Genomic DNA, 15,714 nt, shown 5'->3' on the forward strand with positions numbered 1-15,714 from the left:
CACAATTCATCTGTTAAATGCATACCAGGCACTAAATAGTATACTCTAAAAATTCCAAATCTGTATTAGGCGTGTCAGAAAAATTGAATCGGGTATGGCTGCTATGTAAATGACCTATGAACCTTTGCACCTTTGCATCAACCGTATTTAATCCACATTTTGATTGCATTTTACTTTAAACATGAACCGTTTACTTAAGTATTATCTTTCAGAATTTATCTCAACCTTTTAATAATTTAAACATAAGATTGGTATCTTTTTTGCATGCTGTAAATTTTACATTTTACAAATATTAATGTTTTTAACACCCATTTAAACATTTATTTAAGTTTGAAATTTATTTTTTTTTTTTAATTTTGTTTAATGGAATGTATAATTTGAAGAAAATAAAGTGGGACGGAAGAAATATATCTACTACATTATCAGAGTTGTACTCCATTCTGGCACCTTCCAATTTTGGCTTTTTGTATGTTTGACTGTTCATTAAACATTTTTTATTCCTGTGAAATAACTATGATGACAATTATGTGTTTGTGCAATAAACTTACTGTAGCCATCAATATATAGAGGATCTAAGTAATGCAATAGTGTTGCTTTATTATCATGCCTACTAAAATTGGTTGTATCAACTTACAAAACAGCAGCATTATTATTAGACTGCAGATCATAGTTGGAGGTTAGAAATTTCTGTAAGGTTTTAAATGACTAGCACACTTAAGTGGTAGGGTGTTGCTTTAATTTCTATTTATTTACCATTCCTAAATCGTTTTTTGACTGTGACTTAGTGATAATGAACCAAGAATAACTTTATCAATTGTTTTTTTGTTTGTTTTTTTTTTAAAGCATTTTTCAGTATAGAGGATTTATTTACCCTTTGTAATTTCTAGAACATTATCCCTGTCTGGTTATTTTATCTATTTTATGATACTTTTCACTTAAGACTATGTATATGAGTAAGTCATATGTCTGATTGTTAATGACTTTTGAGGTTCAAATCCCAGTTGGGTCAGTCTTTTCACAGGTTCTCCAGAGTTTATATCCATCAGTGGTAGCTGTATGTGTTGGGTAAATGGTTTAAATTTTGAGAGCTTGCAGTTAATGCTTGTATTCTCCTCTTGTCACCATAATCAAGGTTACTTTGTCTTTTATTGGTAAGTAACAGTCATCCTCAGACATTTTTTTCTATGTGTTTTATTAGTCATTATTGACTAACCACTTATTTAAACATCATTTGAGAGTTTCATAGGTCCCTTCTTGAGAACAGGTATCATAATTACATAAATAAAAGAATTTAAAACAGTATCATGCAAATATGTATCAACAGTGATCCTGACTGGCTCCAGTCTCTTGATTAGTTCTTAATGAAACTTAGTAAGCTGTACACATTTTGAATGGCTATTGTAACACTTTATTCCATACTTATACCTCTACACAACAATATTTATCCACTGTTTCAGTGATAGGAGTAATACTGTGCTTCCAATTGGGTGCTTAGTCTAAATTTGTAGTACTTAGCAGTTTAACAAAGGTTTTATGGGTTATTAATGAGAATGACTTGGTTTTATTAGACTTGTTTTGTTAAGATAAGCTGTTGTTTTTTTTACACTGCATTTTAAAGCGGTCAATAATGAACAAACAAGTGCGAACTAGCATCTCATATTTAAGAAAGATTATTTGCACTAGTGTGTCTGTTTTTAAAAGCATTTCAAAGAAATTAGTCTGTTATGAGGTAAATCCTTCTGCCCTCAAACATTAATCTAGTACAGTGGGGTAAGAGCATTTCCTGGCTGTTTCAGGTAATACATGAACTAACCCTGGATGAGGAGTCAAATTATTACAGGGCATACTCTCGCATGCTCAACGGACCACTATAAAATTTCATCTTTGGGGGGAGAAGCAGGGGATAAAAGCATACAGAGAAGAATACTTTTAATTTACACTCATCAAATCCTGCTGGATTCAGTGTTTATTAGACTAACTAGTGTTTTTTCTCCATTTTTGACTACCATTTCCTCAAATATCTTGCAGTTTACTTTATTGTAGATTTCATGTTTTAGTATGTGAACACAAGAACAGTTTTTATGATCTTGTGATTGCAGCTATTAGAGGCAGAGAGGAGACAAATGATGGTGAATATGCTTAACACTTCTAAAAAGTTTTAGAAGAACCATTATTACAGCTCTGTAGCACCCTGGTATGCCAGCCATTTCATAGTACTGCCTTTTAGCCTCTGCAGCTACTGCAGATTAAAAAATGAATGAATGATGAAAACTTAAGAACAGTGGAAAAGAAAACACTTTTGGCAACTTCCAGCTGGGTCTTGAAATGAACATTTGAATCTAGTCGAATAAAACATTTTATGTAGAATTTTGCAGTTTTTCATAGTTATCTCCCCAGTGTTGATAAAGATATATGTAATGTCCATGAAGGTTTAACTTTGTCAATATTTTCTTGTCATTGCAAGTTTGAATTCTTTTGCATTTCTTGATTCATACAGCAGTTGCATTTTGCTCACTATTATGAAGTTTGAGGAAATTGACAGGTTTGTTTTTGTGATACTTCTTAAAATGTAGCTGCATTCTTCGATGAATTTTGGCATCTTTTTACTCTTCAGTTTTTGTATTGAAAAATGCAATAGAACTTTTTAAATTTTAAAGAAATGTCCCGTGTATCACTTGTCTAATTGCAGCTTGACTTTGTACAAAGCAGCTGTGCATTGAGATGATTTATGGTTAATAAGTTTAAAATTATTTTTATAGATAAATAAGGTATTAGGCTCTGTGTAATTATATATGTTATGTGTAGTATTTGAATTTCTCAAATTTTGAGTTATTGCAAATAAGATTTCCTGTTAATTGCGTGAAGTCAAAGTTTTTAAGACATTATTACTGGGAGATTTTAATTTTTATGTTTAATACTTAATATTTACCCTAAGGGAAAGGTATACTTGATTCATAACCTGGTTAAAACCTTAAATGAGCTTTAATTGAAGATGTATACAGTGATTAAACTCATCTGTATAACACCACTCATTAACTTGGAAAGCTAAGCCCTCATTAGGCCATTTTAATGTATGACTTAGGAAACTGCACTGGTTTTATTCTTGTAATGTAAAGTATTGTTACTGATGAGTTCTAAGAAGCAACAGATGCACGGTGAAGAAGTAATTTGAAAAATTGCATCCGTTTGACTAAAGCAAAATGGGCAATTTGACTGGATTGTCATTTCTGAGATTTATTAAGCAGCACTTAGGTTCTGCTTGTTCACATTCATTTCTTGTATATATCAAAATACCAGTAAATTTAATGGTCTTGGTTTTATCCTAACATCCTTGCCAATCTTACTACCTGATACGCTGTTTGTTAGGCCACCAGAAGATATTTCATATGCAATATTACTGGAGCATTTACTGATTTTTCTGTTGTGTTTTAAAGTACAAGTGGTTGAAGTGACACATTTTTAGTAAACCTTTATACTTATATAAAATTATTTTACAAAAAATCTGCAGTTAACATTAACTGTGGCTTGTGTTTTTTGAAGCCTCTGCATAATAACTTGATCATTTGTTAAGTTAAAGTCTATTGTATGTTAAGTTGTATTTAGCCAAATGGCAATGCTTGTCCCACAATGATTTAGCATTGTGCCTGCAATGCAGATTAAATACTTTTTCTTTCAAAACTTTGCTGGTGGGTAGAATGAAGATTAAAAAAAAAAAAAAGAAAAAAGTGGAAAAGCCATCGCTATTAACTTGCTCATCATGATCTGCAAGGTGAAACCCAGTAAAGATGTATCAGTTTCATGGACACACATTAGCCTGCAGGAAAATGCAAAACTATTTGGAGTAAACTGTTAAAAATCATGTACAGTTTGTATAGCATCCTTCTGACAAACCATCCTAAACCAGTCATTGACTTAAATATACCCAGTGTTGACATAATGTTTACTGTACAAAAAAAAATTTTGAAATCTTATTTACAGTTCACTGACAATCCATCAAGTGCGGTAGTGGAGGAGCACCACCATATACTTAGCTGTGTCACCTTCACTGTCATCAATGCAGCCAGGTTGTCCCCTTGTGCAAGTGTACTTTTCATTATGTGTAGTTGGTTAAGTGAAAAAATCTACCCAATTGATAGACTGGCTTGTCAAAGCCCATTCAGATATCCCCGAAAATGCCAGAACCTTACTCTTGATAATTTTCTTACCTCATTTTATGTAATTTTCAATATGTAAATCTATAGGTTTAAACAGCAGACTTAAATTGTTGTGCATGTCCACCAAAACGCATTTTGCATCCGTTTCTTTATTAGCCTCCATGACCGTATGTCTAGAATATTAGCTTGGGGGTAAAGGCTGTATCAGGCCAGCCAAGCATATCAGTATGTAAAATTTTGCAATGAGAACCATATTTCAGGACATTTTGAGGTGAATAAACAACTTTAAAGAATGCAGAGTGACTGCTAACTAGATTTTTAGGTCATCGAGCCGGCTCTTGCCGTTATTCGGCTTACTACTGACACGGCCAGCCTTACGTTGGTTGTCATTGGGAGACTGAGGTTCTCTTTTGAGTTTTGAGTTGCTCTCCTCAGGCTTTCCATTCCTTTCTACTGCAAGGTTATCCCTGTTTTGCTTGTAAGCTACTTTGCTGTTGTATGGATGACAGACTGAATCCGTTTCAGTTAAGGGAGATGGACTGTATCTAGTCCCAGCTTGGTAATGAACTGGAGCTGGTGGTTGTGCTCCAAAGTAAGGGTAACTTGGCACATAAGGTGCTACAGCTTCGCTAGGAGCCTTTGAGCCAGCTTCCGATGCAATTTCTGTTCTGTATCTCAGGCCCTGTCGGCACTTTGTGAAGCCCAAGTGGTACATTTCCACCAGGTTGAGGAACAAAGACAGGCAAGCTACAGCAAGCATAAATAAAATAAAGATCGTCTTCTCAGTAGGTCGAGAGATGTAGCAGTTCACAGTATTGGGGCATGGCATACGATTACATGTGTACAATGGCTTTAGCTCAAATCCATACAGGAAATACTGAGCAACTATAAAGCCCACTTCAAACAGAGTTTTGAAAATAATGTTGAAGATGTAGGTCCGCAAGATGGCACCCTGCATCCGTATCCGGCCCTGTTCATCCTTCACAGGTGGCTTTTTACATTTACTATTCCCCAGGAGTGGTTGCTTATCGCTGTGATGCTGAGATATCTTGTTTTTCTCTTTCTCCTTCTGCTTCTCTTCCATACGTACCAAGTGTAGGATGTGCCCCAGATAGATGAGGGTGGGTGTGGACACAAAAATGATCTGTAGGACCCAAAAGCGAATATGTGATATAGGGAAGGTCTTGTCATAGCAGACATTCTGGCAACCAGGTTGCTTTGTGTCACAAGTGAAGCCTGACTGTTCATCTCCCCACACTTTCTCTGCAGCAGTGCCCAGCACTAAGATGCGAAAGATGAAGAGCACCGTCAGCCAGACCTTTCCAACAACTGTGGAGTGCTCCTGAGCACTCTCCAGCAGTTTACCCAGTAAACTCCAATCGCCCATGGCAGCAGCTGCTTGAGGTCAACCCTGCAAACAGAGAAAAGGAGTTCAAATAAGCAATATTACTGCAAGCATTCATGATCACAAAGATGAAAGGAATCCAAATTTAAGAACTAAGTTTGTGAATTTGATTAAAAAAATGGAGAGTGTTAGAAATGAAGCGTAAAGGAGAAGTACATTGCCCTACTCTGGGTGGATAATTGTAGCTCCATTTTTGTCACAGCCTCTTGGAACCCCAGTTGCCTTGTTTAATAGGTTTCAGTAATTGTGCCATCTTCATCAATAACTGCAAGTGAAAAGTTATCCATTGTATTGAGGGGATGAACTTTTGATAAAAGTATGATGATTTAGTCTTGCGTCATTTGCTCCATACATGTGGTTTTGATTCAGCCTAAACTGTGTTACTGATGTATGTGGCCTGCTCATTTGACAAATGACCTTGAGGCAGGTGATGTTGCTCCGCTTCCCTGGATACAGTTTCCCCCCAACTGGGCTTGCTTATTGGTCACATTAGAGCAGAGTACTGCCCATGGATCATTGAACAGCTGTCATTGTTATGCTTCCCAGCTGTGGTGTTTATGCTAATTAGAATTTGAAAACTGTCAAAATTAAGTAATTAAGAGTCTTGCATCTCTAGGAAGCTGATGGTTGTTCTGTTCATTGGATCCATATGCAATGTACACTGTTTTTTAAGAGGGGAGAATGGTGATTGAGTAATGTATAGCATAGCTTTTCCAACCCTGGTTAATTAAATCCAGCGTTGTGGAGGGATGGAGTCTTATATCAGTGGCACTAGGCACAGTATTCACACAAACACTCAGTTGGATGACAAATAACCTAACCCACACTTGTGAATGCTCAGAAAAGATACCGTGGTTCAGCAACCTGATACATGATTCAAACAAACCCAGGGTAATGGATCCATGAAACAAAATTGCTAAATATTGTGCCATAGTGGCTTTACTGGTGAGAAATTATATAGCTTTTTAAAGTTGTCTGAGCTGTTCATCACTGTTTCATCCGTATAACTTGCTTAATCTGTTTAACCATTCTTAGGAGGCAGAAATGACCTGGCAGGTTGACTTTGGAAGTAAGATCACATGTATAGCACCACTGGGTAAGCACCCATACTCAATCATACTGAGTAAGTTGGGAATCTAGGATTAATTTATTGTATAAGCTTTTGGGATATGTGTGGAAAATCTACATATACGTTCAAAAATACAAACTTCTCAAAGGTAGTGACGGGGCTGGAAATTGGAACACAGTCTTCTGGAGCTGTGAGTGCTGAGCATTAGAAAGGCGCTATATAAATGTATTTTTATTTCTTTGTCACACAGAAGGATGATAATTATATTTCAGAGTGTACGGATTGGATGCTGTTATATATCATGAATGTCCTATGGATTGATTTGGTATGGTATTCTCGGTAGCAGTGACTTCTTAGCCCTTGTTCTTGCATGGGTTATGGCTTATAGAGTGGGATGAATAATGTTTTGTGTTTATAATACTTAAAATATATAGATATGGTCAATTCTATCATTTTAAATAAACTATTTGCCAATTATCAGTAAATATGCTAGACTTGCATTTTCATATGTGGTCTACATTTGACACACCTGCTCCTCTTTATTCAAACACTGTTTTCTCTGCTTTTTTTTTTTTTTTGTTTTCTTGTATGTGGGGCCTAGCATTGTCCTTGGCTGACGCCGATTCCCAGTTACTTTTGTACAAAACAACTACTGGACGAAAGAACCCTGCCTGGTGACCAACTGATTTTATGGGCAGAGTAAACCTAAGGGATGATTTCACCCACAAGTGGATCTTTTTCTGTTTTTGAGGCATAAAAAATCTATTGGGTTAATCGGGTAAGTCTGTTCTCATGGTTTCTGTTATGATAGCTGCAAATGGCAAGATCATGTGTTTAATTACAAAAATGCTTGCTATATGATATGTTGTAGATAATGACTGGTAGGCCAAGCAGAAAAAGGAAACATTTCTCCAGGCACTTTTTCCCCTCATACAAAGCTGTGCAAATTAAATTAACAAATTATTCTGAAGTTACAAAATCAGTATGCATGAGTGAGCTCTGCAATATACTGCTTGCCTAGGGTTGGCTGTAGCCTTGGATCCACTGTTGCCAAGATATTTACAGGCTTCTACATAATTTTAGAGATAATTATGATAATTATATTGGTAACATCAATGTATTTTACAAACTAAGAACACGAATCACATGGCAATTATCTCAGATTTTGTCCATTTACTCCCTTTTTCTTTTTGTGCCTAGTATTCAATGACTAGATAAGACAATGGCATCAAACTGACTATTCGATCAATCACTGTAATTAACACAAACATGCTGATAAAAATGGCAAAACTGTAGTTCTATCCTCAGTTACAAGAAGAAATTCACCATGTGTACTCTCACAAAAAGATGTTCCATGTTTTAGGCTTCTAACCAAAAATGCAGCTTGCCAAACACATTCAATTTAATTTCATGCATTTTTACTAAGTGAAGTCCAGGTGAAACGAAGCCTGATGGGATCACCCATTAAAGGTCTTTAATACAAATCATAGGTCACAGCACAACAGAGGCCACACTTAGTTATTTTACTGTGCAGTACATAATTCCTTCAGTGTCACAAGAAGAAAAGAGCCATCAGTATGCTGCAGGTAGGCATGCCTTGTACTAGTGTTGCTACAACTATTTATTAAGCTGCTCCACTGTGTTTTAATTGCAAGTAAGACTTCAGCAAAGCAATTTGGACACATGACCATCCAAGAACAAGTTCCTATTAAGTGACCACACCCAAGCAGGACAGATGCATCTCGCCATCTGAGATCATTGTTTAATCTGGTATCAGTACAGATTCTGAAAATGCCATCAGATGCAATGCCTGCCTCAGCAATAGGATAATGAACGACAGATTCAATGCTGCTCACCTTAGAGCAAGGCATGCTGTCCAAGATCCTCTGCAAATATATCCTAGGTGTCTAACCTTACAGAAGGACACCAACAGCAACAAACAGCTGCTTTGGCCATGACCAGCCTGAGAAATACTACTGTGATACTCCTGATAATAACCCTACAGAGCATCTTTGGGATACCCTGGATTGCAATATCCTGAAATTATTCACAACTGTAGATTTTGAATCTCTTTAGCTCTGTGTGCCAGAGGTGTCAAGAAGTGATGAATAGAAGAGGTGGTCATACAAGATACTGTATTAGAGTTTTTGGGTTGGTTGATGTTTTTCTTTCATATTATTCTAATTTGGTTATAGTTATTTTATCAATTAAGGATGGATTTTCAGTATAAAACCCAGAATGATGTCCCCATCCCCCATGTGCATATTTATTGGCTAGCTCAACATACACAAAATACACAAGCCAGCAATATCAGAAGAGAAACTGGTCACACCAGAATGGTTCATATGTAGGAGAAGTGCCTGTGTAACTACAGTATATGTAATCTCAGCACTTTGACTCATCTCTAGTCAGTTAATCAGTAATAGAGATGTAACACTTGACATTTTGTTGAGTCATACCACGCTGAAGAGTGTGATGTAAAAGAGGACTGTGGTCAGCACATCTGTATTACAGGTCAAATTAAGGAGGGCTGTAAAATATGAAGTCTGCTTACATAGTCTTATAAGAGACAATGAGAAGGAGGTATATTAATAGATTTCTTATAGGTGGGAATTTTTTTTTTTTTAAAATGGGGCACCTTCTTCCAGTACAAGATCACTCACTGGAGCCTGTTTCATAAGCCATTTACACTTTTGAAGGTGCCTTACGCTACAACCAGTATAACTGTGCTTCAAGAAGTTATTAAGATGTTACAATGGTAATATGTTTCCATGCTCCAAATATAAATGATCAATGAATATGAACCTGGGAGAAGGTCCCATGGTCCGTGCAGGCTTGTCTTAATATGTTCCAGGTTTTGCCCAACATAATTAGATGTGTTATGTCTATCACAAGCATTCACACACATAGCAAGCCGTGCAGATAAACTTTAAAAGTCTGGTCCTTTTTAGATTCAGTAACTGTTTTAAATCCTATGTTATACAGTACACTTAGGTAATTGCTACATACTCTAAATTACTTTTGGCAACTAAAATGCCTTTATTAGATGACAACTACCCTGTTTTTCCAGTTGGCTTTAGTAAAGTTTAGTAATGATATAATCTTATATATATTACAGTTTTTCTACATACTGTATGTCTTTTGATAATATGAGCAGTTTCCTCACCTTTAAAAAGGAAAAGCTATATGTGGCACAGTGAAATGATTAGGTCTGAGAAGTTAATTGTCACAACTGCTGGTATAGAAGGAAAAGTTTATTCTGAAAATCATCTGTTCTGTTGACAATTGTTTAGTCAGTATTTTCCCACATGGTGGCACAATGCTGCTGTTTCCTTACACATGTCCAGAATCCCGGGGTTAGGATCCTCTGCCTCTGCCCAGGCATCCATGAGTAGGTTGCATGGTTGCCCGATATCTGTCATATTCTCTCAGTATTCCTTTTTTTTCCTCTTACATCTTCAGTTCTGCATGTTAGGTCAATTGGCAACTCTAAATTGACTGTGAGTGGGCACTGTGCTGGACTATTTCTCTATCCAGGGTTTGGTACAAGGCAGAACATATCCCAAGGTATAATAGCAGTTGGTCAGTGGGGTTATTATATCACCAACTGCAAGCTCAAATAGTCAAAATGTAATTGAAGATATCCCTTTTTCTAATTTCTCATTACCGTGATGTCAATTTTGAGTAGTCCATCATAAAACTTCCAAACAGTAGTTTGTTCAAGACAAATGTTAACAACCTTTCTACATTTACTGTGTATGCTGCCCAAGTATGTTACACAGTGCCCTCAGAAAGTATTCATACCCTTTCACTTATTTCAAATTTTGTTATTTTGCAGCCTTACGCTAATATCTTTTAAATTAATTTCTCTCCTTCCCCCCACCGCAAACAGCACTTGGTACCCTAACACAAAGTGAAAGCAGGATTTTAGGATTTTTTTTCAAAATTGTTAAAAACTAAAAAAAAAAAAGATCCAATTGACACAAGTATTCAGACCCTTTGCTATAACATTTGCAATCTGTTACAGGTGGATCCTATTCTGTTGGTCATCATGTTTCTGTACCTTGTTCACATGGGGTCAGTTTACTTGATCAGCCATGATTAGACAAGGCACACACATGTCCATGGACAGTCCAATAGTTGACAATGTTTATCAGAACAAAAATCAAACCATGAGGTACTTTGTAGAAGAAATTTCCTGCAGAGCTTAGAGACAGGATTGTGTTGAGACATAGATCTGGGGAACACCACAGAAACATTTCTGCAGTACTGAAGGTTTCCAAGAGCAAAGTGGCTTCCAGAATTTTAAAATGGAAAAAGTCTAGAACAACCCAACCATGACTCTTCCTACAGCAGGGACTTGACCAAACTGAGCAATTAAGGGAGAAGGGTCTTGGTAAGAGAGGTGATCAAGAACCCAAAGCTTGCTCTGTCAGTCCCAGAAAGCCTATGTGGAGATGAGAGAAACTTCCAGAAGAGTAACTTAACACTTCAGTACCCCACTAATCTGAAAGCCTGCTTGGATTTTGCAAGAAGTCACCTAAAGGAATATCAGACTATATGAAACAAGACTCTCTGGTCTGATGAAACCAAAATTGAACTGTTTGGTCTCATGGTGTCATGTCAGGACAATAAAACAGACTCTGCTTATTACCTGTGTCAATACCATTCCAACATTAAACATTGTGGTGATAAAATCATGCTGTGGGGTTGTTTTTAGTGGCAGGGACTGAAATATTAGACAGGACTGCGGAAAAGCTGGATTGAGCAAAGTGTGAGATATCTTTAATGAAAACCTGTGCTCTGGACCTTGGGCTGGACACCTTCCAACAGGACAATGACCCTAAGGATAATGCAGAGATAACACAGGGCTAGCTTAGGGGCAACTCTGGGTATATTCTTGAGTGGCAACAGATCCCATACTTGATCCCAATCGATTATCTCTGGAGAGATCTTAAAAATTATCTATCAGTGGTCTTTATCCAACATGATGGAGCCTGAGAGGATCTCTTGATAAAAATGTCAGAAAATATCCAAGTTCAGGTGTGTGAAGCTTCACACGTCATACCCAAAAAGACTCCAGACTGTAACTGCTGTCAAATGTGCTGCAACAAAGTACTGAGTAAACCGAGTATAGGGTCTGAGTATTTGTGTCAATGTCATATTTGTTTTTTTTTTATTTTGATAAATTTGCAAAATGTCTGAAATCTTTTTTTGTTATGGTTTTCCTGGATATTGAATGTTGCTTATTGAGGGACATTGGGATTTTAGCATAAGGATACAACAAAATGTGTGAAAATGAAGGGGTCTGAATACTTTCTGAAGGCACTGAAGATACTCCAAATTCACATCCTGACATCCTGACAGATGCCTGTAATTCTCAAGGGCAGCACCCCCTGATAGTGGGGAGCAATGACACCCGCATCCTGGGTTTGAATTCTGCTCCTGGTCATTAGCCATGCAGAGGTGGTATGTTCTCTTTGTGTCTGCATCGATTTTTTTTTTTAAACAAAAAATTTGATTAATTGGCTATGCTATACTGAGGAACGAGCTCAGGGCTTTGAATCTTGATACCCCCACAGCCTCCTGGATAACAGACTACCTGACGTACAGGCAACAGTTTGTGAGGCTACACAACAGACTTCCAGTGCTTGCTGTCTACAGAAAATTTCAGATGACTCCTCCATCATAGGCTGCATTAATAATGGAGATAAATCATAGTACAGGAAGGATGTTGAGGACTTTGTGTTGTGGCCCAGGGATAACAACCTGCAACGCTGTCTGTAAAGAAATAAGAGCTAATGTGTGGACTTCTGGTATGCAAAAGAGCCTCTGAGACCTGTCAGCATTCAGGGAGAGGATGCGAAAGGGGTCTTGGGGTGTAAGTACCTGGGGGTTCACAAAACAAACAAACTGAACTGGTTTGACAACACAGTGGAGCGCTATAAGAAAGGCCACAGTAGACTTCACTTGCTAAGGAGACTCTGGTCTGTTGATGTTTGCAGTAAGCTGCAGTCCATAGTATTAAGTGCGGTATTCTACACTGCAGTCTCCTCAGGAAGCAATCCGAGCTCAAAAGAAGCACAATGCCTGAACAAACTTAATAGGAAGGTCTGCTCCATCACAGGGCAAACCCTTGACACACTGTTGTGGAAAAGAGGATGATGGAAAATTTGGATGCCATCATGAAAAAATTCCCTCCCTCCCCTCCAGGATGTGCTATGCTGGAGCACAGTTAGCCAAAGGTTCATTCCACCATGGTGTGCTAAGCAGCACCTCTGAGGGTCATTTCTGCACACTGCTATCCGGCAATTCAGTGCTTCAACCCAATATATTCATTAAGTTCATTTTGAAATACTGTATCTGCACAATTTACTTTTATGTATTTACTGATTGATTGATTGGCTGTCTCATTTGTCCTGCCATTTGTCTCTATGGCAATGGCAATCAAGCTCCATGGTGCCAGGCAGTGAGTACAGGGCCCACTAGAGGACGTCGGGCCCTCAGGCCACCCTCATGAAGTCAGTTTCTGATTGTTTGGTCAGAGACATTCACACCAGTGCCTGTTGGAGGTAATTTTGTAGGGCTCTGGCAGTGCTCATCCTGTTCCTCCTTGCCCAAATGACCAGATTCCTGCTGATGGGTTAAAGACCTTCTATGGCCCTGTCCAGCTCTCCCAGAGTAACTCCCTGTCTCCTGGAATCACCTCCATGTCCTTGAGACTGTGCTGGGAGACACAGCAAACCTTCTGGCAATGGCACGTATTGATGTGCCATCCTGGAGAAGTTGGACTACCTGTGCAACCTCTGTAGGGTCCAGGTATCGCCTCATGCTACCAGTAGTGACACTGACTGTAGCCAAATGCAAAACTAGTGAAAAAACAGCCCAGAAAAGATGAGGAGGGAAAAATGTCAGCTGCCTCCACCTGTTAAACCATTCCTGTTTTGGGGGGTGCCTTATTTTTGCCCTTCTAGTGCACCTGTTGTTAATTTCATTAACACCAAAACAGCTGAAACAGATTAACAAGCCCCTCTGCTACTTAACTGACCAGATCAAATTCCCAGAGGTTTCATTGACTTGATGCTATACTCTGATTAAAAATTAAATGTTCCTTTAATTTTTTTTGAGCAGTACATAAGAGAGCTACCACCATGCTACATAGAAGGCTTTTAATAGGCATTAATATTGCCACTTACCAGTTCCACATCTGATATCCCAATATTGGGATTTTGTGAACCAAAACATCCTAAATTTGGACTCTTCACTTCATTGGTTATTTCATACTTCATGGTCTTTTTTTTTTTTGCATACGGCCATCTCTTCTATTTCTTGCCTTCCCAAAACAGTTGCTTTGTAACTGCAACATGTCTTACTAGACCACTTCTATTAAGACTCTTTCACACAGTTTTAAGTATGTGCTGGTGCCAGACACTGAACAACTACTGCACTAGATTTCCTTTGGTCCATGAGGATATGATATTTAATTACCATTCATCCAATTTACACACCTTTTTGAGTCTTCCACTGTGCTTTCTGTCAGTTTATTCAAGTTTTTTATGATACCACGTCTTCAAGATATGGCAGTTGGTTGCTGACTACATCCTTGCTGCTCCAAAACTGATTATATGTCCATCAAAGTGTGTTAGGTTAGCCATTCCCAAGCCTCCCTAGAGGAATCCAAGTATTTGTGGCTACCGTCCCATATAACCATTAATTTTTTAAAACTGCTTTATTAGTTCACCAGGTTTAGATAAAGATTACTTCATTAATTTAATTCTTGGTAATTTAAAAATATTTGGAGTGGCTGTGTTGCCTCGACTAGATGTTTGGGAACCAAAACTGTGTTATGTTTCAATGAGTTCACTATTAAAAGTGCTATCTGCCTACAATAAAACAATTTACATTAATTACTCTAGTAACACAAGGTGATATTCAGATCGTCAGCTTCTGGGAGAGGAAGATTTTGTCCAGTACCTTTCACTGCCCCACTTCTAAGGATGGGAGACAAAATGCAGGTGAAGAGCAATGAATCTAGCAATATGTTAAGGAGTAGGGCATGAGGTGTCGCTAGCCAGCACATCCTGAAAAGAAAAGAAATGTTTCTGTTAATCTCTTGCTATGGCAACCTGAACTTGAACAGCTGCCAGACTGGAGATGCACTAGAGAAGGAGGACTGTGAGCTGTTGAGGTCCTCAGCCTGAATTTGTGAGGCACCAGGGTGATGATACCCAGACCTGCACTTTCTAAGGCAGAGTTTCAGTATTTGCTATTCAAATAAAGTGTGTATGTGTTTCGTTCGTGACTGGAACAGATATGTTAAGAGTCTGGAAAAAATGTTGTTTTCCCTGAATTTCCTCAAACCTTTAAGTTATCAGATTCTAGTGAGAACTGTGGTGCAAGTTATCAAACTAATTTAATAATGAACCCAGAATACCCAGAGTGGTGCCCTTGCACAGCAGGCCATAACTGATCTTAACTATACCTGGGCTCCTTGCAATCCTTAAATAGGCTAACCAGATTTGTGTAGTGAATTGACAGATTTATTTTTTTTCTTTTAAACTGTAAAACTGCAATAACTTGCACTACAATAAAAAATGTCCCGAGAGGCAGTGTTTGCTCACCCACCCAAACCGGTGTAATATCCTAACACACAGCATGCTTTCACGTGTGGGAATTTGACCTTGTTTGCTGTATAGTATTGCACTCCATACATTCCAGCCTACATGGCACCCATGATATTAATTTACAGCCAAGGAGGTTTGATTTAGAACATGTACTTAATTGTTGCAGAATACACTGAGGGGTGGGTTTTCGAGTAGCCAGATGGCCTAAGTCATCAGAACTGTGACCTTTTCTGTTATAACCAACCATGAATACCTGAAGAGGTTTGCTTTCTTAAAGAATGTCGCTGAGTGGATTTTTTTATTTCTTCTCCTTTGCTGTCAACTGTCCAGATCCCAACTATAATAATAATAATAATGGACTTTATTGTGGTATGTTTATGTTCATTATTTGAATATCTATTTAATGTTTTATACAATTGTTTATGTAAATGTGTGGTTTAATAATTTAGTGTTACTGTAGTT

The 15,714-nt window shown here is 37.8% G+C and overlaps 1 protein-coding gene across 1 annotated transcript in view; it reads right to left on the bottom strand.

The window, feature by feature from the left end:
• Positions 1–838: 838 nt before the first annotated feature.
• gja2 (gap junction protein, alpha 2) overlaps positions 839–15,714 on the bottom strand; it is a 30,156-nt gene continuing 15,280 nt past the window's right edge. Inside the window, exon 2 of the mRNA XM_039766298.1 lies at positions 839–5,565. Within this exon, the coding sequence (XP_039622232.1) occupies positions 4,465–5,541 (1,077 nt within the window). The 5' untranslated portion in view covers positions 5,542–5,565 and the 3' untranslated portion in view covers positions 839–4,464. The remainder of the gene's footprint in view (positions 5,566–15,714) is intronic.

Source organism: Polypterus senegalus, chromosome 10 (genome assembly GCF_016835505.1).
Source record: "Polypterus senegalus isolate Bchr_013 chromosome 10, ASM1683550v1, whole genome shotgun sequence".
In the NCBI taxonomy this organism is placed as follows: domain Eukaryota; kingdom Metazoa; phylum Chordata; class Cladistia; order Polypteriformes; family Polypteridae; genus Polypterus; species Polypterus senegalus.